This window comes from Eublepharis macularius, chromosome 2, assembly GCF_028583425.1.
Source record: "Eublepharis macularius isolate TG4126 chromosome 2, MPM_Emac_v1.0, whole genome shotgun sequence".
In the NCBI taxonomy this organism is placed as follows: Eukaryota; Metazoa; Chordata; class Lepidosauria; order Squamata; family Eublepharidae; genus Eublepharis; species Eublepharis macularius.
This window is the reverse complement of record NC_072791.1, coordinates 6,349,961-6,376,034: the sequence shown is the minus strand read 5'-3', so window position 1 is coordinate 6,376,034 and position 26,074 is coordinate 6,349,961. Positions and strand designations below refer to the sequence as shown.

The 26,074-nt window shown below is 47.3% G+C and overlaps 1 protein-coding gene across 1 annotated transcript; it reads right to left on the bottom strand.

Annotated features, from left to right (window-relative positions):
- On the bottom strand, positions 1-25,739 carry ATG14 (autophagy related 14). Its single transcript, XM_054972313.1, has 10 exons — positions 25,497-25,739; positions 17,282-17,344; positions 16,952-16,997; positions 16,001-16,082; positions 11,519-11,756; positions 6,164-6,393; positions 4,342-4,459; positions 3,798-3,888; positions 3,590-3,675; positions 1-3,403 (listed from the first exon to the last, which is right to left on the bottom strand). Exons 1-10 carry the CDS (start codon positions 25,718-25,720, stop codon positions 3,097-3,099), a joined length of 1,485 nt encoding a protein of 494 aa, XP_054828288.1. The 5' UTR covers positions 25,721-25,739; the 3' UTR covers positions 1-3,096.
- Between the last annotated feature and the right edge of the window lie 335 nt (positions 25,740-26,074).

Here is a 26,074-nt window from a genome sequence, read left to right as displayed (position 1 = left end):
TTAAAGATTTATTGCGCCAATACAATTTTTTTTTTAGAAAAACACACACATTCGTGTTACAACCCTACTAGTTCGACAATGGCACACCGTGGCCAAAAGGGATTGGGGATTTGGAGTACGCAAAGAGACGTCCCCTCTTTTCAGAGAACAAGCCCCTTAATTCCAGACATGCCTCTACGCCTCTTTAAGAATCTTGGCCCTCAAATACGCAATTCTGCCTTTGTGGCTTCACAATATGACCTTGCAGAACGCTCAACCAGAATCTCTGCTAGCAGGTTCTTCTCTCCCTGCTGAGCAGACTGACGCATCTCAATTGCACTGAAGTTTTGGACACATGCTCCCAGATTTTCCAGATATATACACGTAAAAACCTCTCAAAATAAAAAAAGCAAACCTATCGTTACAAAAAAGAATCTAGAAAGGGCGTGACACCCCAAATCGTTACGACTTTCTCAGGGTGACTCTGTAGGCTTTGAATGGATGCTACAGTATTGCGGAGGCATCGTCCGTTTGAAAATCAGGACATCCCAACAGTGACGAGGTTTGTGGCTTACCGAGATTTGCTTCCACTCATCAGAGTGAACGGGAAAAGGGTTTCTTGCAAGCGTACAGGGTGGTTTAAAAAACAAGAGCCATAAATAAGCACCGCAACAGGTTAAAACACAAAGAGGGGAGGGGGAAGAAAAGAGGGAGCACACAAGAATATTTACAGGAGAGAGCCCCTGGGCATGTCTTGAAGGGGGGGGGGCTCAAAAATTCAGTGGGGAGGAACCGCCCTCCACTCCCCCAAGCAGCCATGAGCCCCGGGTTCAAGCAGCCCATCCCTTCTGCAACTCATAAAGTGCCTTTCTTCAAAGAAACATTTCAAACATAAAATCTGATAGCCCAGGAGAGACGCGCAGAGGAAGCCCGCTGGGTAAAACAGGCAGCGTGCCTGATCCCAGCCGTTCCCGGCCTCTTGTTAACTGGACACAACCTCAACAGGAGCCTGACCCGGCACAGACAGGATGACATTGTCACAGCTGCTCTGAAATAGACTCCACAGACTGAGAAGCGTCACCTAATAGGTTTTAAATCAAAACACGAAATGAGAAGGATCTTTGGTTTAGTAAAAGAAACGCACAGAACTGAACCCTAGCCTCAGATTTTGTCTGAAGAAAACGCAGAAATGGTTACTCTCTATCTTCGCCTAAGCTCTTCTACCTACAGACCTTGATGGGGGAACGGGGGAAAAAAACCCTCAACAAGAATTCAATACAGGGCTGATCAGCCAAGAGCCACTCCAAGGCATGCAGGACGGTCGTCCCAGGGAAGTATTCACCCCGTTCTTACCCGTGAGACCATGGCAAAAATCTCCTGGCACGGGCAAACGGAGCTTGGCACAATTTTTGACACATGCCCCATGACGGCTTTTTCATGCCCTGGAGAAAGTCTGAATTGGCTCCGAGACAAAAAAGCATCCCCGAATGCCCGCTTGGGTGGAGTCGCAAAGGAGGGGGAGGACAGAATGAGAGGACAGCCATGTAGCTATTCAGCCTGACAGCCACAATGTGCAGTTAATGGCTGTAGCCAGTGGGGGGAACCACCCATTGTGGAAAAGAAAGGGCAGGCAGGTCCAAGCAGCCAATCCCTTTCCTTGGATGAGAACACAAAGGCGCTCTTCCTTTAAATCGTCACAGAGGGAGGATTTTCTGCTTGGACATAAAGCCCTCCACACCCCCAGTGACCCACTCCAGCGTGGCTTGCGCCATCAGCAGATGGTGAGAGTAGAGGGCACCTGCCGCTTCTTCATCACCACCCCCTGCCCCCGCCCCCAAACTAAGGAGAGGGGAATCCAGGCACACATGAAGGCTGCATCACACGATCCATCCCACTCTTCCCTGTTTGACAGGGCAGCCTGGTGCCTGTCGGGGCTCCACAGATACGGACCTCAGTAGGCACCGCCAAGGCTGGACACAGAGTGGAAGTGGCCTTCGTGGGCATCATGGGACTGGCTCTCCCCTGGGAAGCGCGTGAACCAAGTATCGGGCTGAGATCCGAGCTGAAGCTTGGTTTTTGGTAGAATACAGAACAAAAAGGGACCCCGTCGTTCAACGGCAAAGCAACTGCACAACTGCAAGTGTGCCACTTTTTTAAAAAAAACAGAGGGACACTGATCCAGAGTGGTGCAGTGCAATAACCAGCAAGCTGCCTGGCCGTGCTTCGAAGGGGCAGAGGTTTCCTTGGGATTCTGCTCGAGGAGGAAAATTATTCCCACACTCCCACCCCAAGAGTGCAGCTTTTGCGCACACGTACAACTGCAAAAGAATGGCAGCTCTTTTCCCCCGAAGATGCCACTGGGGTTGCTCAGTAAGGGCTGGTTCCTGCAGTCAGCCTCTTTGGTGTCGGAGAGCACAAGCGAGACGCTTGGCACGCTGGGCAGCTTAACGCGAAAGACTGTTAAAACAAATCCGTAACTGAATAACTGCAGCGCACACCAAAGAAACAAAAAATCTAAAAAAGACCAGCAGCACCTACTGCTCCTTCTTGCTCCTAAAAAAAAAAATCTGTTGTTTCTTTCAAAAAACATGATTATTTTCTATATTAAAATTATGGCAATGCAGATTAGAAACCGCATTAAAAATGTAAGATATGCACACTTCTCGCCCACCTCCAGATGTCTGTGCGTTTGTGCTGTCAAACTTGTGTGCATTGAGAGGGAGAGAGACTTTAAAAACAGGAACCCATAAACCCTGTCAGGAATTGGTCGAATGGGAACCGGCGACGGTAGACGTGACTTTCCAACTGCATTCTTTAAATGGTTCTCCCTCCGTGCCCCCCCTTCAGAGGACTGCCAGGTCACTCACGCTCCTCCGGTCAGACAGATGAGGACCTTGAGGCGCCAAGTTCCACTTCTAGACTCTGAAATGCACCTCTCTCTCGAGAGGTCTACAAAATGTTTCCGTCGCAGTCAACTTGGGCCAAAAAAAAAAAAAGCATCTTGGGTTTATGCAATTGAAAAGTCTGGTCTTTTTTGTTCCAGGCACTACTTCAGCTGAACATGTCATGTTTACTACAGTGATGCTAGGTTGCAGGGGGGGGGGTTCCAACTGCTTCCTAGCGGTGTCCGGTGTAGGCTTTGAACCAGGAGGTCACGGAGGCCGCCGCCGAGGAGATCATGCCGCCGGCGCTGCTGCTGGCGCTGGGCTGCAAGGCCTGCGTGCTCTGGCTCTGCAGCATCTCCACGGGCTGGGAGGGGATGTCGCAGAAGCGAGGGCTCGGCAGGTTCTCCCAGTCCGTCCCGAGGTCCGTCTCCTCATCGCTGATGCGCTCGTCTCCGCTCTCATCCGTTTCGCCAGCACCGCTGGGGTCTACGAACTCCATGGACTCTTCCAGGTCGGCGCTGATCTCAAACGGCCCAGATCTACGGGCAGAGAAGTGGAATGAGGTGAGCCCTTTGCTGGCTAAAACTAGAAGGGACACGGAAAGAGAAACGAGTCTTGCAAGAGGAAAGAGAAACAGAGTGGCAGAGAGAACGGACTCTCTTGTGCAGAAGATCAGAAATAAGGCTGAGCAGAAGGAGCCTAACGGGGCGCCTGTCCGTCCTTACCTTCCCAAGTTCTCTGTCTCGGGGCTCACCAAGTACATCAGGTTCCTGAGCGTGTGCAGGGGGTGTAGCAGGTCCAAGTTTACATGCTACAAGAGCAGGAAGAAGAACAAAGAGTATCTATCAGGCAAGACTCAGCACACACATCGGAACTGAAGCATTTCAGGAAGATAAAGAAAACCCCAAAGCAATGGACAATGGTCCAGCCTACCTGAGAAAAGCAAAGGTAAAGGATATTGGCATTGAGCTTCTTCACTGCCCACGTGAACTTCCGCCTGCTGAGATTCTCCCCGCAGAACTCACTGCAAGACAGATTAAGAGAGACAGGATGAAGACGGAGGAAGAACTGGGACTCGAGGCCAACGGACTTCCCCCGTTTTATGACACCCCCACTGCGGCAACACGACAAAACAAGATGGGGCGATCTCGAGACGATCTCTGAGATTATACGGATTCCACTTCTGCTTGTTTTGAGCTTCCAACTTTGTCACACACATCTTTGGGAAAGCAAGACGAGTGTTGCTCAGCCATAGGGGAAAGGAGCATTTGGGAGCTACGAGGCTGCCTCTGTACACCATACTGATGCCCCCAACCCCTTCCCATCACTGATGTCTTCTCACACTCGATACCCGCTGGGTCAGCAGGAAGCTGTGACACCCTGCACACAGCTGTCTTTTACACCCTGCATCTGCACACCCAAGCACATCCCGCTCGGAACCATCAGGGGGTTCTCCAGGATGCCCGAAGTCACTTGCCTGTTGTACAGCTTCTTGGGAAGGTTTACGTCAAGTATATGGGACAAAATGTTGACGAGCTGGGTTGCGTAGCACAAAGCAGCACTGATGGTGTACGCTGGGTTGTTATGCTCCATGTCTGAAACAGGAAGCAGAAAACCGGAGAGCTCGAAAAAAGACTGCTCACAGCTTTCCCCCCCATCCTGCCCTAGGGCTGGAGGCCAGAGAGCTAGCCCGCTAACGGTGGGGCGTTCCCTGCTGCGTGGAGACTTCTCTCATTGCATTCCCCTGCAGCAATGCCGATTCTGTGGACCTAGGCAGATCATGAGAGCGAGGGCAGGAAGGGTTACAGCAGTGCGGCCCCTTCTTATACGCCCAGGGTAATGCTGATCGCCACTTTGAGGTCAGGAAGCAATTTTACCCAGACCAGTTTGGCCAGGGATCCTGGAGGTTTTTTGCCATCTTCTGGGCATGCAGTAAGGGTCACTGGGTGTGGTGTGTGTGTGAGGGAAGAAGTAACTGTGCCTTTTCTGCACTGTGTAGGGGGTTGGACTAGATGACCCTAGAGGTCCCTTCCAACCCTATAATTCTAAGAGTTCTTTTGTTTTGGGGGTGAGGGTGGGATCCTTGCACCAGTGGAAAGCAACAACATTCATGGGACAGGACCGAGACATCCATCCTTACTGAGACTATGTGGTGATTTGTCCAGTCTCTGCTGTTCACTGTTTTTATTCCTCATCTACACATTTTTGTCGCAGAAGCTCTGAGAGGTAGATTGGAGATGGCCATTTCACAGATGTCACCCCACTAAGCACGTGGCTGCAATTTGAACCTTGATTCTACTCCCTTTGCTCTGACCAAAGTCAACTGCAACAGACCTCAAAGTTACACCTTAAGCACCCTGTAATCAATCTGGGGGGGGAAACAATGTTGTTTCTGTTGCACAAATATGAGGCTTGGACCCGGGGGGGAGAATGCAGAAATGGGCAGAAAATTCAACACAATTAATCATTTTTTAATTGCAGCTGGATTGTCAACTGATCCCCTTAAGAAACAAACAAAAACAAATGTCCTATTTACAGATTGGCTTTTTAAGAGTCTCTCTACACGAGGCATCTGACACATGAAGAACACGCTTCGGGAGCTGCAGTGTTTGCCGGGAAGGGTAGTTTAAAAAGACAGGGCCAGCAAGAGGGCAAAGGCTTTGCTATACTCTGGAGCTGTGTGAGGGGACTGTAAAATGCCAGAAGGGAAACTTCAGCCCATTAGAACCTCTCCAGGTCCAAGCCTGGCTCTGGGAGGCAGCTCCAGCCCATTTCCATTCCCCTCTGCTCTCTGGTTGCAATCCCACACAGTTTTAGAATTGAGAGGTGAAATTGACAGAGCCTCCAGAGAGGGGAAGATGAAATTAACAAACCCCCTGGAGAGCGATCGCTTCTTGGCTAACACTGCATCTCCTTAAACTTGATGAACACGTGTCAAGCCGTCTCGCGTAGAGACTCTCAGGTATAGTGTGTCATTGGGGCTAATAATATGGGAAGAAGATTACATAGTACCTGTGGGTGAAAAAACAAGCCACCTTTGTCCCCGATCCAGGGGCAACCTTATTTTGCCAGCCTTTTTACGGGAAGTGGCCACGTTATTCTGAAGCATGTCTTTGCCATCACAAGGGATAAACACTTGCTTTTTCAAGCAAGAAGAAAAAAAGAACAGCTGATCCAGACATTCCAGTGCCTTCCCCCTTCCTTGCCAAAGCACAGCTCGGAAGAGACCGGCTCACAACCTGTATTTCAACCTCACCACCAGCACTCAGCCTTTCAAAAGCTGCATCCGGCCGTTTTACCTGGCCCTTGCGTGCTCTTCTTCTCTTCTACCCAGTTGTAATAAGCGGAATAGTCGCCGTTGTTGGGAAGGGTTATCCAAGGCCCTGTGATGCCGATGCTGGTGTCTCCGTTGTGATCGTCGCACACCCATCGCCCAGACAGGTAGGTTGTTCTCCTGGCTTCTGCAAGCTTGCTGACAGTGCTAGAAGTCATGGCGCTGTCGCTCTCGGAGGAAATGTCCGCTGGATCCCTGAGGGAAAGGCAAGAGACTCTGGCAAAGGGAATCCTGACTCTGAAACATGGGCCCAGGCTGAAGGCAGCGTCTGCGTGATTCCGCACACGTTGGATAATGCACTTCCAATCCTCTTTAGAGATCATTTGGAACGGATTTTTCCGTGTGCGGAACAAAAAATCCACCTCAAACGATTGATAAAGTGCATTGAAAGTGCATTATCCAAGGTGTGCGGAATCAGCCATAAAGTGCATTGAAAGTGCATTATCCAAGGTGTGTGGAATCAGCCTCTGTGTCGTGCAAGGAGTGACGAGCCTGGCGAGTGATTCAACTGGCGCTTCTTGCACAAGCCATCTCAGGCAACCCCACGCTGGCACTTTTTTTGGCCTGGCTTGGGTCATGGCTAGACTACTAACACACACTACGTGGGCCTGACCTTGATGTCAACTTGGAAATTTCACTTAGTACAGAATGCTGCTGCTTTGTTCGCATTGGAAGCTAGGCAGACTATGCATATTATACCCATTCTCCAGACCCTTCACTGGTTACCTATCAGTCACCGGGCTCAATTCAAGGTACAGGGGGTCACAAATAAAGCCCTTCGTGGCCCCAGACCCTTATATCTGCAGCACCACTGCTCTTCTATGCTCCAAAATGTCAGCCTCGCCCATCTGAGCAAAGCCTTTTGAAGGCGTGCCTGTACACGCGCAGTCCCTGTTATGCACCACCCCCCACCTTGCGGAATGGCTTGCCTCAGGAGGTCAGCAAGGCTCCCATGCTGCTGCCATTCCGCAAACAATGTAAAACAGAAATAGGGGCTATATTACCCTGACTTGGATAGCCCAGGTGAGCCTGATCTCATCAGATCTCAGAAGCTAAGCAGGGTCGGCCTTGGTTAGTAATTGGATGGGAGGCCTCCAGTGAAGACCCGGGTTGCAGAGGCAGGCAATGGCAAACCACCTCTGTTAAACCCCACCAGGGGGCGCCATAAGTCAGCTATGACTTGAGGGCACTCTCCCCCACCACAGGGGATATATGATAATGTAACGGGTCAGGAAGGAGCTTTTATAAAGGGAATCAAGACTGTGATGTCTGCCACAGTTTACTGAATGTATGATCCTGCTCTTAGTACATTGTTTTTTTTACTTCTGTAATTCCACATTCTGCTTTGTTTGGCAGAAGCTTTTTCTGGCACTGTTTCTAATTTCTGCAGTCCTAATCCAGTTCCATGGCTTATTAGCTGCCTCGTGCTATTTGATTGCATCGGTTCACAATGTAATCTGTCCTCAGGCTCACCGAGAACGGCAACCAACCAACCAACCTATCTGTGATGCTCTCAATTTTGTCCCAGGAGTCGCTGCCTGACTCTGCCTCCTCCTGCATCCCATTGCTGTCCACTGGCTTGCTCTGCTCTCTGCTTGCAGCCCAATCTCTGGCTTGCAACCAGGGGAAACAATGAAAGCAAAGATTTTTAAGCTGAGTTGCATTTAAAAAAAAACTCAGCTACGATAATTCCAGAGAGGTAAACATGAAGATTTGCTGCAGCTGAAACAAATAGGAGTCGGTTGACCTCTGAACAATTAATGAAAGTTTGCTTCAGGAGACGCTTTCACGGACTGAAGATGGAGTCAGCGGCTACTCAAGTTGCAGCCGACTTACGGCTACCCTTGCTGGGGGTTTTAAGGCAAGAGACAGTCAGAGGTGGCTTGCCCTTGCCTGCCTCTGCAGCCCGGGTCTTCGTTGGAGGCCTCCCATCCAATTACTAACCAAGGCTGACCCTGCTTAGCTTCCGAGATCTGAGGAGATCGGGCTAGCCGGGGCCAGCCAGTTCAGGGTGACCTTTTATGCAGGAAATATGAAAGGGGGGAAAAAAAACTAAACAGCACAGTCAAAGGGCCAGGAAATGCAAGAAGCACAGCCTGAAATGTAATTCTGAAAGATTCAAATCTAATTGAGAAAATCGGCAGCCGTGAGTTCTGCTAAGATAGATGGTTGTTGGGGGTTTTCCGGGCTGTCTTGCCGTGGTCTTGGCATTGTAGTTCCTGACGTTTCGCCAGCAGCTGTGGCTGGCATCTTCAGAGGTGTGGCACCAAAAGACAGAGATCTCTCAGTGTCACAGTGTGGAAAAGATGTTGGCAGGTCATTTGTATCTACTCAGGAAGGTGGGTTTGGGCTGAGTCATCCTTTTCCACACTGTGACACTGAGAGATCTCTGTCTTTTGGTGCTACACCTCTGAAGATGCCAGCCACAGCTGGTGGCGAAACGTCAGGAACTACAATGCCAAGACCACGGCAATACAGCCCGGAAAACCCACAACAACCATCGTTCTCCGGCCATGAAAGCCTTCGACAATACATCTGCTAAGATAGTTAAAAGGTTTTGTTATTATCGTTTATACTCATCTGGTGTTTATCCAAACTGAACAGCACAGTGATCTAGCCCAAGAACGCTTATGCTGAAATAAAACTTGGTTAGTTGTTAAGATGCCACAAAACTCCTGTTCATTCTATAACACATTTCCCTCAGAAAAGTAACCTGATAAAAATGACCTGAACGTAATGTAAAAAAAGATCTCTTGAAACCGAACTTGCAATCCTATTATAAACTTGGAAAAGAGGTTTTTCTTTGTAAGGAAAGAACTAATGGTATGCACTGTTCTTTTAAAAGGAACTCATAATAATGTTTTTTTTTTATTTAAACCCCTAGAGTTTAAAGTTGTGTTATATTAAATAAAGGTCTTGACTCATTGTATTGACAGCACGCTTGTCTCACTGAATTGTCAATGAACTCTTTGTTGGATATGTTTTTCTGTGTGAAAAATAAAAAACAATTGAAAAAAGAAAGTTGGGATATATACAGTTAAGTAGACTAACCTGTATGTTGTATGGTAAAAAGTTTGGTAAGTTTGATAAATGGAGTTATTTTTGACTAGATCCACTATCCTAAATCCAAGTCACTATCCTAGTCAAAAAAAAGTGAAGAGTCCAGATGCATCTGACGAAGAGAGCTGTAGTTCTCGAAAGCTTATGCTACAATAAAGTTGGTTAGTCTTAAAGGTGCTACTGGACTCTTTTACTATTTTTGACTAGGATAGTGACTTGGATTTAACAACACCTACACGACTGGTTTATAGAATTGTTGATGAATCTGTAAAGCTCTGTATCCAACTTTTTTTTTTTACAGAATAAATTTTTATTTAAAGAAAAGCTCTCTCACTTTTCAGACTGTGTTCAAAGAATCTCGCCTCCATGCCTGGCTGCTTCTTCCATGCATAGGCTAGAATCTCCTGGCAGGCTGGGCAAGGTTGGATAGCAAGTAAAAGAAAGCAGGGTGGGATCTACAAGTGCACACATCCCACACACAAGCACAGAGCCCCAGCAGCACCCCAACTTATACTGGCTCGAAGTGGCCGACCTGGCCACCTGGATCCATGCTATGGTAACATCAAGACTTGACGGTCGTAATGCGCTATGCATAGGTCTCCCACCCAAATTAACTAGGAGACTCCAACTGGCGCAAAATGCTGCAGTGTGACTGCTATCAGGAGTGAGCAGGAGCATGAACGTCAACCCCATTCTGCAGTCACTCCACTGACTACCCTATCAGCTACCGTGCTCAGTTCAAGGAACTGGTTATCACGTACAAAGCTCTTCGTGGTCTTGGCCCAGCATACCTACGGGACTGACTCCCTCCCTATGTTCCTCTACGGCAGCTTCGCTCATCTGAACAGGGTCTCCTGCAGGTGCCACCCTGCACATGGGCAAATTCAACAGCAGCTCATACACGGGCTTTCTCTGTGGTGGCCCCTACCCTGTGGAACAGCCTACCCAAGGAGGTCAGGAGCACCCTCACTCTCCTAGCTTTCTGCAAACGATGTAAAACTGAATTATTCAAAAAGGCTTCCTACAATAGTAGGAAGGGGCTCTCAGATGCTTTGCTAATGAGTTAGGGACCATAGACTCCAACACTATGTTGCCTTGCATATTATCTGTTGCTTTAAATTTGTACTCCTATATATTATATTTTGTCTAATGTCAGCCATAGGATTGCTCTGTTTCAGCATTTCTTCAACTCTGTATTGAATCCTTGCTAATGCTACGTCTTTGGAAACTTTTATTTATTTATCCTACGGAATTGTTTATGGAAGTGTCCTCGATACTGATTGTACTAATCTCACACTGTGTAATCCGCCTTGAGTCTCAGTGAGAAAGGCGGACTATAAATGAAATAAAATAAATAAACCAATAAATAAACCTTGTTTGCTGACAAGGAAAAGGGCAGCACTTAGGTGGTGGCAGGACCCCGTATAACTGGTGGAAGGGAGAACGAGTGGGTGAAGTCCTTCTATGCACAGGACAAAGCTAAGCACTGAAATCCCGCCAATGTGCTTAAACTGCCCACCGAACTGAACAGGGTGGCAGAGGTTTACTGTGGCTGAACTAAGCCCGTCATGACTAGAAGTAGGAATTTGGTAACAAACGACAACCACAATCCTTGACCTAGGATCCCGGCTTCCTCTAATCCAAAAGCAAGCCTCTGACGGACAAGCCAGCCAAAGCGCAGCTGAAATGGAAGTTGAAAGTGCTCATATGGGGCTGGATGGAGCCTTCCTTTCCCCCAGAAAATAGATTCAGAACAGAGCTTTAAAGATGTTTAAACCTAGGATACTAATCCACTACCCTTGATAGGACTTGTTCCAAGCAAATGTTTTTAGGATTCCAATGCAAGCTGGGCTAATGGGACATGACCTCCTGTCCCGATTAACCAACAACAACAACATTTGATTTATAAACTGCCCTTCAGGACAACTTAATGCCCACTCAGAGCGGTTCACAAAGTGGGTTGTTATTATCCCCACAACAACAATCACCCTGTGAGGTGGGTAGGGCTGAGAGAGCTCTGAGAGAGCTGTGACCGACCCAAGGTCACCCAGCTGGCTTCAAGTGGAGGAGTGAGGAATCAAACCCGGCTCTCCAGATTAGAGTCCCGCGCTGTTAACCACTACAGCAAACTGGCTCTCATGGAGCTACAGGGAGCAATGGCGCACACCCTATGAATCACGCTCTCTCCCTTCCAGACTGAGGAAGCGAGCCAACTCCCCGCATGCCAGCAACATCCGTTACGCTTTCTGTCCTTGCCTACCTCATGCCGATCTTCACCTCCTCTATGGGGAAGATGATCGAGGTCAGTTCCAGGACATGCGACCGCCGCAGGCGCGCCAGTTCCTCGTGCTGGCTTCTCAAGTCGCAGATCCTCTTCTCCACCAGGTCGCCGAGCTTGCGGTTGTGCCGCTGGATTTTCTCCTTCTTGTCCTGGTGGCGCTGGGCCCTGCGGTAAAGCTTCTGGTTCTCATCCTTAATTCTAAGGAGACCATCGGCATCTGTAGGAGGGCAAGGCAACCGTGAGGCTCCAGAATGGAACCCTCCGGCCCAGCGGGGTCAAAACGGAGCCAGCGTCATGGCTTGAGCAACGCAGCTCAGAGATGGCCAAGCAGGTGGTTTCTGTCCCCAGATTGACCCCGGAAAGGAGCCGCGTTCACGCTCCCTGGGCACGGCGAAGCCAAACAAGGAGTAACTGCATTCTGCACCTTTATCTTCCACACACAGACAAGGTGCTCTCTGCTAAGGAGTGACCAGAGGTACAGCAGGGCTCTCATGTCTCAGCCACACTATTTATTTACTTCATTTACACCCTGCCCTTTTCCCCCAACGGGGACCCAACGTGGCTTCCGTAATTCTCTAGTTCTTCATTTTATACTCACAAAAGTGTTGCGAGGCAGGTTAGGCTGAGAGTGTGCGAGTGGCCCGAGGTCACCCGACATGCTTCCAAGTCAGAGTGGGGACTGGAACCTGGGCCTGCCAGATCCTCGTCCGTCAGTCTAACCACTACACCACAGTGCCTCTCAAATGACTGCCGCGAAGAAATTCTGCTAATGCAGAGCTGCTCCTTGAGTACCAGGTGGCCAAACATATGAATCAGGAAATTTTCCAGTGTCCTAAACAGAGTATGATCTATGGTTGTTGTGGGTTTTCCGGGCTGTATAGCCATGGTCTTGGCATTGTAGTTCCTGACATTTCGCCAGCAGCTGTGACTGGCATCTTCAGAGGTGTAGCACCAAAAGACAGAGATCTCTCTGTGTCAAACTGTGGAGAAGATGTTGGCAGGTAATCTATATCTACTCAGGAAGGTGGGTTTGGGCTGAGTCATCCTGTAAGAGTTTCCCAGGGTGTGGAATGCTAATGGAGGGAGGCTTCACTGTATCCTAAGGAGGTTCTTTTGCATATGGATTGGTGCTTGATATGCTAATCTTCTCTGCAGGGCTATTGTAGGGTATAGAGTGTTTTGTTAGCCTAGCCTACAATGCCAAGACCACGGCTATATAGCCCGGAAAATCCACAACAATCATCGCTCTCCAGCCGTGAAAGCCTTCAACAATACATCAGAGTACGATCTGATTTAGCATATTTTCTTCAACTTGCATTTAGTCGTCAAAAATTTCAAAGCATCCCATGTTAATTTTATGCCCCAACAGCAATGCTGGCTACATATCAAGGGGCTGCTTCTCCTCCTCCTCCTCGGTATATTGGATGGAGTGCTCAGCACCAAACCTGAGAAACCACTTGCTGCCCCAGTCAAGGTCTTCAAGGAGAGGCACCCACTGTCATGTCTGGCTGTACCCATTCATTCATGCCAATGATTTTGCTGTCAAGTGTATGCTTTATTCTGTCAGGGGTGACTCCATTTTGTATGCCTAGATGTATTATTGTTGCTAACATTCCAATAAGTTCTCACCCATTCCCAGGTGGCTGGGTGTTTATCAGTTTGAGGCTTTCTTCCTGATTGTGATATGTCTGCTCTCCGTGTAGCCTGATAACCCAAATATGCATACTGTTCTCACACAGATCAAACAACACTAAGTCGTTTGGAAATTAGGAGGGGGGATGGAACAGAGGGTAGAAGAGGGATGTAATTTTCCTGTGTAGCCATTCTGGTCAACTTTCTACTAGAAATGCTTAGGTGCTTACCTTGCTCTTAAGTAGACCTTTGGATCTGAGTATGGAAAGAACTGATTTCTGAATAAAAGCCATTTAATCAAGAACCAGTGTCTTGTTACAATGAACCAGGGATGTCTGCTGTAATCTATCATCCAGAGTCTGACATCTACAGGGGAACGACCTCAACTAACAGAGGGGGATAAAATCACAGGGCTGCTCCTCGATGCCTTTGGGAGCTGGCCACCCCCAACTGACAGGCTTTCAATTGCAATCTATGCTCAGAATTCAACTGGAGCGCATATGCGTAACGAAAAACATGCAATCCATGCAAAAAGTGGGGAGGGGGAGAATAGGGAATAAAAAATTAAAAGAATGACAAAAGAATAAAGTCAGGCTTACATGCAATTGACATTTAAGAAAGATCCAACTGGTATTCCAGAATTCCCGATTCTATACTCCAAATGCAGTTACGCAAAACCGGGAAGCAAATATATTCTACTTCTGCTAGTCAGGGAGGAAAACACAATGCAGCTGCCAAAACTCAGCCCTCTGGGCACAAGAATTAATTCGGCTGACTATTTAAATAGTGACATCTATTAGCAAAGTGCCTGGGCCAATCATAAAAGCAGTAAAGCCAGACTGGCTCAAAGACGAAGCCTTACGTGCTTGGGGGGAAGGGGTTCCTTGGGCATGCAGAAAAACAAAACTTTGTACATTTACTACAAGAATAATTTAAAAGGGCCAGAGGAGAACTGAATATGCTTCTGGTTGCACAAAATATCGGCGGGAAGGGTGGACTAAAAATCTAATCTAATTAATTAAATAAATAAATAAATAAATAAATAAGCAGCTGAGAGGGGCAGGGGAGGACTTGAGGAAGGGTGAGATTTTCTATACATTTTTATCCCCCCCCCACCAGTGATTCCCCGCAGGCCCTAATAAAAAAAGGTAAATGTGCAAGCACTGAGCCATTACTGACCCATGGGGGGACGTCGCATCACGACGATTTCTTGGCAGACTTTTGTCATGGGGTGGTTTGCCATTGCCTTCCCCAGTCATCTACACTTTACCCCCAGGAAACTGAAGGATGGAGGGCTGAGTCAACCTTGAGCTTCCACCAGGATCGAACTCAGGCTGTGAGCAGAGCTTGGGCTGCAGTACTGCAGCTTACCACTCTAAGCCACGGGGCCCTAATAATACACTCATTTACAGGTAATAAAGCAAAGAAGGTTTAAAGTTACAGGTATGACAAAGAGGGAGTCCATACAACAGACCGACCGAGTTTTCTTTACAGTTTTCAACCAAGCCCAAAATAAGAATGTGTGTGTGTGTGTGTGTGTGTGGAGGTGGGGGGAGTAACAGCAAATCTATTCCTTTGCCAATTTCCAACCTTCCTGGAGCCCTTTCCTTTTTCCATCAAGGAACTCCTGTGTTCCCTCCCACCCCAAACGGCAAAGAATTCTGGGGCACACTGTAGGGTATAATCGGGGCACGGTGGTAGTTTCCATTAGGGTGCCATGTTGGTCTGAAGTAGAAGAGCAAGATTCGAATCCAGCGGCCCCTTAAAGATCAACATTTCCAGGGCATAAGCTTTCCAGAGTCAAGCTCCCTTCATCAGATAGAAGAAAGAGTTAGAGTTCTGAGGAAGGGAACTTTGACTCTCAAAAGCTTATATCCTGAAAATCTTGTTGATCTTTAAGGGACTACTTGACTCGAATCAGTGCATGGTGGGACTGCCAAGCTTCTCGTGCCCACTGCCCCATACAAACCAAAATGTGCACATTAAAACGTGCTCAACACCCACACATGGAACTATACAATGGAGTCAGGGGGAAGAGAGTGGAAATGGAAAGCAAGCTGCCTTTCAGGCACTGTTGGCACTGTAACCAGGCTAAAGGCTGATATTCGCATATGTGGTGGGAATGTGCTAAAGTGCAGACATTTTGGAAGAAAGTAGTGGACAGGATAAAAGATAAGATAGGGGTATCAATACCAATAGATAACAATCTAATGACATTGGGTACCCTAAAGACGGAGAAAATAGAGAGTAAATATCAAGAGGTCCTCAAAGCTATGGTATTAGCCGGGAAAGCTGTGATAGTATTGGGATGGAAAAACGAGAACAAATGGACTATGGAGAATTGGAACAATTATCTCTTTGAATTTGTACAATCAGATATTGTGGCTTTATTTACTGAAGAGAAGACCTGGGAGGAAAAGAAGAGTTCGATGAATAAGAAGTGGTCACCTTAGTTTGACTGGATCATGGAGGAAGAAGCCAAGAAGGATATTAATTGGAAACTTTGGACCTTGTGCCCGTGGCTGAAGCAATGACAGAAGAAGATTAGGGGAGGGAAGGGAGGGAGGGGAGGGTAAGGGAAAAAAAGAAACCTGTATAACAATACCGGGAAGTTTACTTTGTAAAAATTTGTGTTAAAATACAAGGAACAGGTATTTTAAAAAAAAAAAACAAGCTGCCTTTCAGGTCTCTTTTCCATCTCTGCACACCATCTTACCACAAACTGATACACTTCTGAGAACTCCAGCTCTCCAGGACGCAGCTGAAAGCCGTCCGTGAGACAAGGTAAGTGAGATGAAGTAACCTTGCCGTTGCAAGACCGCTACTTACGCCTGGCCGTTTCTTCATTTTCTTTGCAAATGGTTTGCTTCAGCTGTTCGATTCTCATCTTGCAAGACATTATTTTCCATCTCTGAAAGAAACAGTGAAACTGCTTAAGACTGTCTTCTCTCCGGTGTTAAAAATCCTAACTTGCTCTGGGGCTCATAGGAACAGGCGAGCATCAGCATTGATGGGAGATTTGAACCCAGGCCTCCAGAGGCCTATTTCAACATACTAACCATTGCACAACACTGTCTCATAAGGTTGCTGCAGGTATAAACTTAATTGTTTCTTTAATGTTTCTGTATGTGTATTTTAGCTCAGGTTTTAATTGTTTTAATGTTTTTTGTTTGGTTTTAATTATTTTTAAACTGTGACTGATGATATTTTCAATCTGTTTGTTGCCACTGTGGCCCTAATGAGGACAGAAAAGCAGGGTATAAATCATAAAATAAATTAGGGCAGAGGAGAGCCATACGGGCCACCCTGAACTCCTCGGGGGGAAGGCAGAATTAAAAAGTATGGACAGATTAAGCGGAGGAACACCAAAGAAATGCCGAGTAATACTGTCAGACTGGAGAACGCTGATATTTTACGTCCAAGTGAAGCAAAAGATCAGGAAATAAAAACGTTTAAATTGGGGCTTTGTTCATTTTGCAGCAGTATGGTGCTCCAGATAGTTATTCCCCCATGCAAATGATAACACAAAAAAAAACCAACTGAGAACCGTCCCTAAGAAGCTGCAACCTGGACGCTTCTCTGCAGCAACGTGAGTGCAGCTTCCTCAAATGTAGTTCAATGCTATTCTCAGATTGTGCCAGATAAGGGAACCACTTGCATAAAACCCAGATGTGGCTCCCATCCATGCAAGGAGCGTGGCCTCCCACTGCCCCAAAGGGGTCCACGTGCAAGGCACAACCCAACAGGAATTGGCCCTAGGAAATGTTCAAAGGAACTCACCAACTGGTCGCTGGTTATCCATTTCCCTTCCATAGCTTTTAACAACCTACAAGCAATGCAGACAAGCAACAGAAGATTAGTTGGCAACCCGAATGGCAGACTTGATCTTGTGGATCCAATCCACCAACAGTGGCGCTTTCCTCTCGTGCAAGGTGCCCTCTCAAAAGAGAGAACCTCTTTTGTCAGGGGACTGGGCCAATGCTGGTGGAACAGATCTGTGAGGTCCAAGTTTATGCATTTCGCAAACATCAGGCATTAAGAAGATCATTTATCTATCTGTTGGTATCTTTTTACCAACCTAAAAAGTACCGGAAATGGAAAAGGACTTACTGGGCTTGGAATTCGTTCTGCTTGCTTTTAAGGTGCTTTAATTTCTCTTTCTTTTCAGAAAACCTGGAAGAGAGTAAGGCACAAGTTGAAGAGGGCACAGAAAACAAGATTCAATCAATAACGCCAGATCTTTTAGAGCAATACACAGTCGTTTCAGGAAGTCTGGCACAGAGGTGAGCAGAAGGTAGTTTACGGCTCACAGGCCATTTTCTAGCAGCTGCCAGGATTCTTGCAAAACATGCTGGACTGGAGCATGGCTGACTCCAGTGAGACAATTCTATTTTTTTTAAGCAGGTTGACTAAAGTCATCCTGCTCCAATCTAGAGAAGTCTTTCTGCTCTCTTCAAAATGGCCCCTTAAAAAACAAAACTCTTTTAAACTGATGTAACAATAACCGAACAATTGACCTCAGAACAATTATTAAGATTAAAGATATTTCAAAGGCGATCAAATGTATACCTCAATGGACATTATTTGAACATCTTGGTTAGAGCCAGTAATATAAACATACAACTTTTTACCGGCTCGAACAAAAGCCAGTTGACTGACTGTGGTTATCTGGATTTGAAAGTGTGTTTTTTAACCTTATATCGCTGCACGTGATCTTTCATGAGACAGAATATGCATTTGAACTGGGAATTCATGTCTGTGCATCTTTCCCTTCTTTCCCCTTCCCAGTGCCCTCCAAAACTGGATGCTGGGGGGGCGGCGGTTGGGTGAGTCTTGTGGACAAACTGCCTTTGGGGTGCATGCAGTGTGTGGGGTCTCCCGCTATCAGGGCCTCTTGTGCCAGGATATGGGACCGGATGTCATTCAGTTTGTTCTCCTAATCATAGTACTGTGGAGTCTTGTCCATGAGCCCTGACCCTGCGAATCTCTAGCCTTCAATTTTGAGGAAGTCTCAGAGGAGGAGGGGTAAGGGAGAAGATCCACATTCATAAGATCCAACCCAATACGTTCAACATAAACCCACAGGGCCGAGCCCCATGGATCCATACACCTTCCTGTGGTGAAAGGTGCCAACTTGGTGTAAGAGCTTCTTGCACACAGAGAAGGCTCTTTCTGCAAAAGGACAACACTTTAGCAGAAGAGATCCGGGAATCCAACCCACAGGTTAAGTTCAGAAAAGAATCAATGGAAGGAGAGCCAGGAAGCATTAGCAGTGGAAACTACAAAATGACGTAGAAGGTATCACTTGGCAGGTTTGCAATTAAATTTGAAGATTATTTAACACACAGGGACTGAAACGCTTAAGCTACCAAATGGTAATATAACCACACAACAGCAGAATATGAAAAGGAAAGAATTATAACTGGGCTTTTCCCCTCACTGTCCTACTGGTATGCACTTATTTTAATGCTTACACTCCCTTCTGAAATGCATTACAGAAAGCAAACTATATTTAAAAAGAACATGGAACATGGCAACCTTGTGTACTGTTCATGTTGCCATGGTTTGCAGCAACAATCGCCAAGCTGTGAGAAACAAACTGAACGAAATCATTAAAAGCTGCTCTGCACCCATCTACAGAGGAGTGTGTGTATTGAGCCTCTGCGTGAGTTGCTGTTCTGGTTTGGTCTCCTTTCAATCTGCCTTCACTGGGGATGAGTAATTTCTGCTGAGCTTCTGGTTCTGATTTGATGGAATGATCATTCTAAACACACCTGATTCAGAGGCACAGTAAAATTACTAATCTTCACAGGAGCCTGTCTGCAGCATCTCTGCATGGATACACTCAGAACAGTGAATCATGCAAGAACACAACGGGACGGGCTCCTCTTAGGATGGGTAATTCCTACTCTGACACACTGTAGGGGTATTAGAGAAAGGTGTGCCTCTAATTTTAATTCAGCAACAGAAGTGTGCCTCAAATTTCAAGCAGCATCCTACAGGGACGAAATCACAGAAGAACTGGAACAAGACCAGATGTGGCCATCAGTCAATGGTGTCCACATAAGATCATCCAGATGCTAACTGCTGAGTACAGCTGCTTACCCACTGCTCAAGCTTAAGACAATCTTGTGGCCCAGCCGTGTGATTTGGCCCTGCAACCTTTCCTTTCGGAACCACCAAGACTGCCATGTCTTCCTTTGAGTGAGCACAATGTGGACTCTGTAAAAGAGCCTGAAGGTAGCCGGACGGGAAGAATGCGGTATAGCAGCTCTTGCACCTGCCTCCGCATGGCTTTCATATCAATACCTAACCCGAGAGTCACAGAAACTGACACAAGTCAGAAAGTTTCTGTTTACCATAGGTCACACCTCACAGCCATACCACAACACTGGCTCACGCAATAACAGAATAGTTTGGGGGGGGGGGATTTAAAATTGCTTTGGGTGGCCTTCATATGAAATGTTTATGTGACAAAAAGCAAGGATTTTTTTAAAATTAATTTTTTAGGCTCTTATCCAGCATCCAAGCAGATCTGACGTCAGACTGTAGGAAGGTGTGGCCCACCTATCTCAGGTGCTGTTTACCCGGAATGAGAGAAGCTCTCCAAAAGAAAAAGGTCTTTCCCAGCACCGGCCAGCAGATTCTGCTAAGGACAGAACCTGGGGCCTTTTGCATGCAAAGCACATTCTCTGTCACCGAGCCCCCACCCCACAAAAGACCTGCAGGCTTCCACACAACAGCATTCTGCATGAAACCACACACGAAATTGACAGAACCGTTTTAAACTTCCCCATCACTGCCTGAGCAGCCAAGAGAGGAAGTGATGGGTATTTGATGAGCGGCCAGGCAAATGTCAAGGGTGTCACCTTATCCAGAAATATATGAACACCGTCTCCAAAGCAACAGAGAGCTTTGCTGGATTGGCCACTGATTAAAACTGGTATGCTCAATTACAGGACTAAGGAACACTGGTACATCAAGGTGGGGGCAATACATTTATCTAGGATGGGAGACCGGCTTAGGAGCAAAGACTTTATTTATTGTAATTATCTTGGATTTGATTCCTTGGATCTGCCCTGCTCAGTGATGCAGGGTTTTGAGGAAAATTGGAACTGGAAAATTTTTCCAATTCAAATTTAAATAAATGATTTAAATACTGGTGGTTGTTGTGGATTTTCCGGGCTGTATAGCCATGGTCTTGGCACCAAAAAACAGAGATCTCTCAGTGTCACAGTGTGGAAAAGATGTTGGCAGGGTGGGGTTGGGCTGAGTCATCCTGTAAGAGTTTCCCAGGGTGTGGAATGCTAATGGAGGGAGGTTTCACTGTATCCTGAGGAGGTTCTTTTGCATACAGTGTATCTTCAGGATACAGTGAAGCCTCCTTCCATTAGCATTCCACACCCTGGGAAACTCTTACAGGATGACTCAGCCCAAACCCACCTTCCTGAGTAGATATAAATGACCTGCCAACATCTTTTCCACTGTGACACTGAGAGATCTCTGTCTTTTGGTGCTACACCTCTGAAGATGCCATCCACAGTTGCTGGCAAAACGTCAGGAACTACAATGCCAAGACCACGGCAATACAGCCCGGAAAACCCACAACAACCATCGTTCTCCGGCCGTGAAAGCCTTTGACAATATATCGATTTAAATACTGTTAGCAAAATTTAAACAATGTTTAAATTGGATGAGGCCAGTCTGGAGACGGCGCTCATCTCTCACTTGCTTTTCAAAAGGACCCTCATGGAGAAAATCTCTGACTGGGGACTGAGCTCCGGCCAAGCGTGTGCACAAACGGAGAGCTTGCCATGAAGAAAATACATTCACAAACTGCATTTAAAGTGTTACTTGACAGTCAAGCTCTTTAATTAACAAGCAGCTTTCTTACACACCATAGGAGCGTGCAAAGTTGTGTCACAGAGATTCTCTGAGCTCTCCTTACAATGACCCTAGCAGGCAGGCCAGTACTATAATCCCCACATGGCAGGTGAGGGGCTGAAAGAGGAAGGGACTGTCTGAGGACATCTTGCAAGGGCACGGCAGAGGCAAGACCTGGACTGGAGCCTTTCCCATCTTAACCAGTTCCTAGCTTTCTCCACTTCTGGAAGAGCAAGAGTCCAGAAGCACCTATAAGACTAACAACATATGTGGAAGCTGATCTGAAGAAGTGAGCTGTGTGACTCATGAAAGCTCAGAACCTACCACAAATTTGGTTAGTCTCAGAGGTGCTACTGGACTCTTGCTCTTTTCTACGGCTACAGACTAACACGGCTACCCATCCTGATCAGTTCCTGTTAAAAATCCTCCCCACTTCCTGATATCTTGGCCATGACTAGGCTGCATTACCCAAATAGATGGTGACATAGATCAAAAAGAGGACACCTCTGTTTACACCACCCACGCGAACTCCTGCCACACCTTGATTAGTTACTGCTAATTAAACATTAACCAAGCTCAAACTTCTTCAATGCACACCAGTATTAAGGAGGACATTAATTCAGCAGGAAATAAATGGGTGATTTGGCAGACATTTAATTTTGATTAACACCCTTCAATCCTATTATTAAGCATTACATGATCAAAGGCATACGAAGTTTAGAGTTAGGAATTACAATTGGGGCTTGGGCCAGGAACTGCAGTGGTGGGGAAAATACTTTAGAAATCCCATCATATACACCTCACTTCCTGCTTTCCTTTAACTGAAACTTGGCCATTCTCAGTACTTCCGGACATGCTTATTTCTCATCAGGCTGATTTTTAAAGTTTCTTTTAAAATTGATCTCTCGCCTTTTTCCCTAATTGGGACTCAACATGGCTTATGACAGCATCCCCCCCCCATACTTAATTCTTACAACAAGCTTGTGGGGTGGGTCAGGCTGAGAGGTCATGGTGGGGCTAAAGTCACCTGGTAAGCTACCATAGCAGAACTAGGATTCAAACCCAGTTGTTCCAGTTTCTAGACCAGCACTACCCCACATCAGTTCTGTTTCTTTTGGTAACTTTACACCCACATTTTTTTGCCTCCCTGTCTCCAGGTGGCCTGGATTTGTGGCTTTCATTTGCCACACAGCACCTAGCTACTACTGCCTTCTATTTCCACCTGACTTATAGTGACCCCCTCACTCTGATCTGGATAGCCCAGGTAAGCCTGATCTTGTCAGATCTCAAAAGCTAAGCAGGGTCAGCCTTGGTTAGTACTTGGATGGGAGACCAACAAAGACCAGGGTTGCAGAGGCAGGCAATGTCAAACCACCTGTTAGTCTCTTGCCATGAAAACCCAGCCAGGGGTCCCCATAACTCAGCTATGAGTTGAGGGCACTCTCTGCTATTACTACGGTGACCCCCTCAAGGGGTTTTCAAGACAAGAGAAGAGCAGAGGTGGCTTGCCACTGCTTTTTTCTGCATAGCAACCCCAGTCTCCCATGCTGGTCTCCCATCCAACTACCAACCCTGCATAGCACCTGAGCTCTGATACGATTGGGCTGACCTGGGCTATTAGGGGGCTACTACAATGTTGTATTAGCTACAGTGATATTAAAATATGAAGGCTGCAATCCTACACAAGTTGATTTGGCAGCAAGCTCCACTCAATGTAATGAGACTTGCTTCTTGAGTAAACATATCGTTACAAGGATCTCAGACGGCCGAGTTAGAAAAGACCCTCTGCCTCAGCTCATGGAATGTCACTGTCAATCACCCGTGTGGAAAAATACTGGCTTGGATGTTCTTGCTCAATATAAGGCAGCTTCAGGACAGTCAAAAGGAAATACCTATTTACTCAATGAGAAACTAACTTCGGAATTCGCTGCCAGTGGAAGTAGCATTGGCCATGAGCATAGACGGCTTTAAAAGGGGGTTAGACGTTCATGGAGGAGATGCCCATTAACTGCTACCAGCCATGGTAAGTAAAGAAAACGTCTATATTCACAGGCAGTAAATCTCTGAAACCCAACGCCAAGAGGCTCTGTCTGTTGGCTGGCCACTGTATAAAACAGAGCCATTGGTCTGATCCCAGCAGGACTCGGTATGTTCTTACGCACTTCAAATGTTCACACAATGAACCTCGTTGCACAAGGCAGAGGAATCTGTTTGAAGAATCAGGTGAAAGGGTCTTAAGACCAACAAAAGCCACTTACAAAGTTTACAGCCATAACCTGTAAGGCTCTGTTGGAAAAAAGAAGGTCAAATTCCTATCATTTTGCATTCCATTTGATAGTATGAACACTGTAACAAAAACAGGATTTTTTTTTCCAACTGCAGCCTCAACTAGTGGCAAATAAGGACCAATTCAAAAAGTTCAGTCAAACGTTCTGGAAGACTATTCCAACTCCTAGAAGCAATGCTTACTGGGAACATCCAGCTTTACAGGGTGAACATGCATCTGGTAAGGTTGGGTGGGGTCCTGCTGCTCGATACTTGTGATCAAAACCAGTAGCCTGTAATATATTGCACAGCGTAGCGGCTACAGTGTTGGATTGGCATCTGGAAGCTGTGGGTCTAAATCCTCACATTGCTTTAGGAACGTAAGAACCCCTGTTTACCCATCTTTTTCAGGGCACAATTCAAAGTGCTGCATCTTACCTTTAAGGCTCTAAAATGCTTGGGGCCAGGGAACTCTCATAGTATTCACCTGCCAGTTGATCTAACCCTCAAGCTCTCCTCTCTGGTGCCCCTGCCTTCACAAGCAAGGCAGGTAGAGACTAAAGATGGGGTATTTTCCATGCTGGTACCTCACCTCTGGAATGCTTTCCTTTGAGGTTCACCAGGTGCCTATTTTGCTTTCTTTTAGGTGTCAGGGCAACACACATCATTTACCCAGGCTTCTAATTAGGGGTTTCATCCGAACAGCTTTTAATAGTCAGCTTCTGCTGCATAATGGTTTTTATGGTGCTTATTGTCCATTGGCTTGTTTTTAACAGCCCGTACTTATATTAAGATGGGTAGCCATGTTAGTCTGTCTGTAGCAGTAGAAAAGCGCAAGAGTCCAGTAGATGCTACTGGACGCTTGCCTTTTCTACTGTACTTATATCGTGATCTTTTTAACTGTAAGTTGCCTCAAGCAGGACTGTGAAGAGATGACACAGAAGTAAGTAAGTGCTAGGCAGATGCGTGGATCATCTCATTCAGCATTGTCTTTCACAATGGCCAAACATTTGCCCTGAAGGCCCTACAAAATAAGCCACAGAGGCCGTGAATCATTGGTTACCTTTCAGCCAGTGTTTCTCTCCCAACCTAACCTACCTCACAGGGTTGCGATAAGAAAAACAAAGAATGGACATATCAGATAAACCACAGAGTTAGGATAGGATAAAAACAATAAATCAATTAAAAGATTGTGAGGACTCAAGAGAAGAGGGTGTAGCTGGGTATATGCAGTGTACTACCACCTCCCTTCTCTTTGAACCTTCTCTGTGAGACTGAGGGGAAAAACTATATATAACCATTTTCCATTGCTGGGAGTTCATCTGGACTGCTTGTAGCAGCTCTCTTGAAGAAAAGGGTTATTTTTTCTCTAAAGTTTCACATGGGTAGCTGTGCTGGTCTACAGCAGAAGAGCTGGATTTGAACCCAATGGCACCTCAAAGACCAACAAGATTTTCAGGGTATGAGCTTTCAAGCGTCAAAGCTCCCTTCTTCAGATAGTTTCAGGTGGGTAGCCCTGCCGTCTGCAGTAGAAGAGCAGGACAGCACCTTAGAAACCAATAAGATTTTCAGGCAAAAAAAAAATTGTGGTAAGGTATGAGCTTTCATGACTCACAGCTTACTTCTTCAGATATCAAGTATCTGAAGAATATGGGTATCCGAAGAAGTGAACTGTGACTCACAAAAGCTCATACTCCACCACAAATTTGTATTAGTTTTTTAAGTGCTACTGAACTCTTGCTCTTTTCCACTGCTACAGACAGACTTACACGGCTACCCATCTTGATCAAGTTTTTCAGGGTTTAAGCTTTCGAGGGTCAGATCTGAAAAGGGGAGCTTTGACTTTCCAAAGCTCATACCCTGAAAATCTTGTGGGTCTCTAAGGGGGCCACTGGGTTCTCTCTTCGAATCAGCTGCGAGCGGCCTACAGGTTTGTCCCGCTTCCATTTTCTAACCACAACCACCCCGTGAGGTAGGCGGGCGGAGAGAGAGGCCCAGGCCACCCCAGGGAGCTTTCCCGGAGAACGGGGGTGTGAGGCCGAGCCTCCCAGCGCAGCCCCCGGGGGAAAGGGGCAGGCGCTGCCAAGAGGGCTGAGCCCCGCAGCCGGCTGCGAGCGCGCCTCTGAGCGTGCGCAGAGTGCCTCCCTCCCGCCCCGCTTTCCGGCCGGCCACCCACCGCTCGGAGTCGCGGCCGTCGAAGAAGACGAAGTCCCCTCCGCGCACGCACTTGGCGCAGGTCAGGCGGCGGCGGGCGGTGTTGCAGAGCGGGCAGCGCTCCACGGCCACGTACAGGCCCTCCGCGCCGGCCTCGCCCGCCTCCGCCGCCTCGGCCGCGGCCGCGCCGGCCCGACGCCACCCCGAGGCCGGGCCCGGCCAACCGCCGCCCCTGGGAGACGCCATGTTGCCGACGAGCTCGCGGCGGCCGCCCGTCACGTGGGACTTTGTTTTCAAGCAGGGGCATGACGGGAAAACAGCGGAGGCGAGGGAGAGGGGGCGGGGCCGTCGGCGCGACTGCGTCATAGGCCGCGCCCCCGGTCGCGTCTTCTCTCCGGAGGCCTTTTGGAGCCGCTGGAGGGCCGATGGTGGCCAACCTCCAGGTGGAGCCGGGAGACCTCCCGGAATTACAGCTGCACAGAGCTCAGTCGTAGCAGAGTCAGTCCCAGCATTGCTTTTGTTCTGTTGCAGCATTCCTTCAACACTGTACCGGATTCTTGCTAATGCTATGCCTTTGTAAACTCGCAGGAGAAAAGAGCA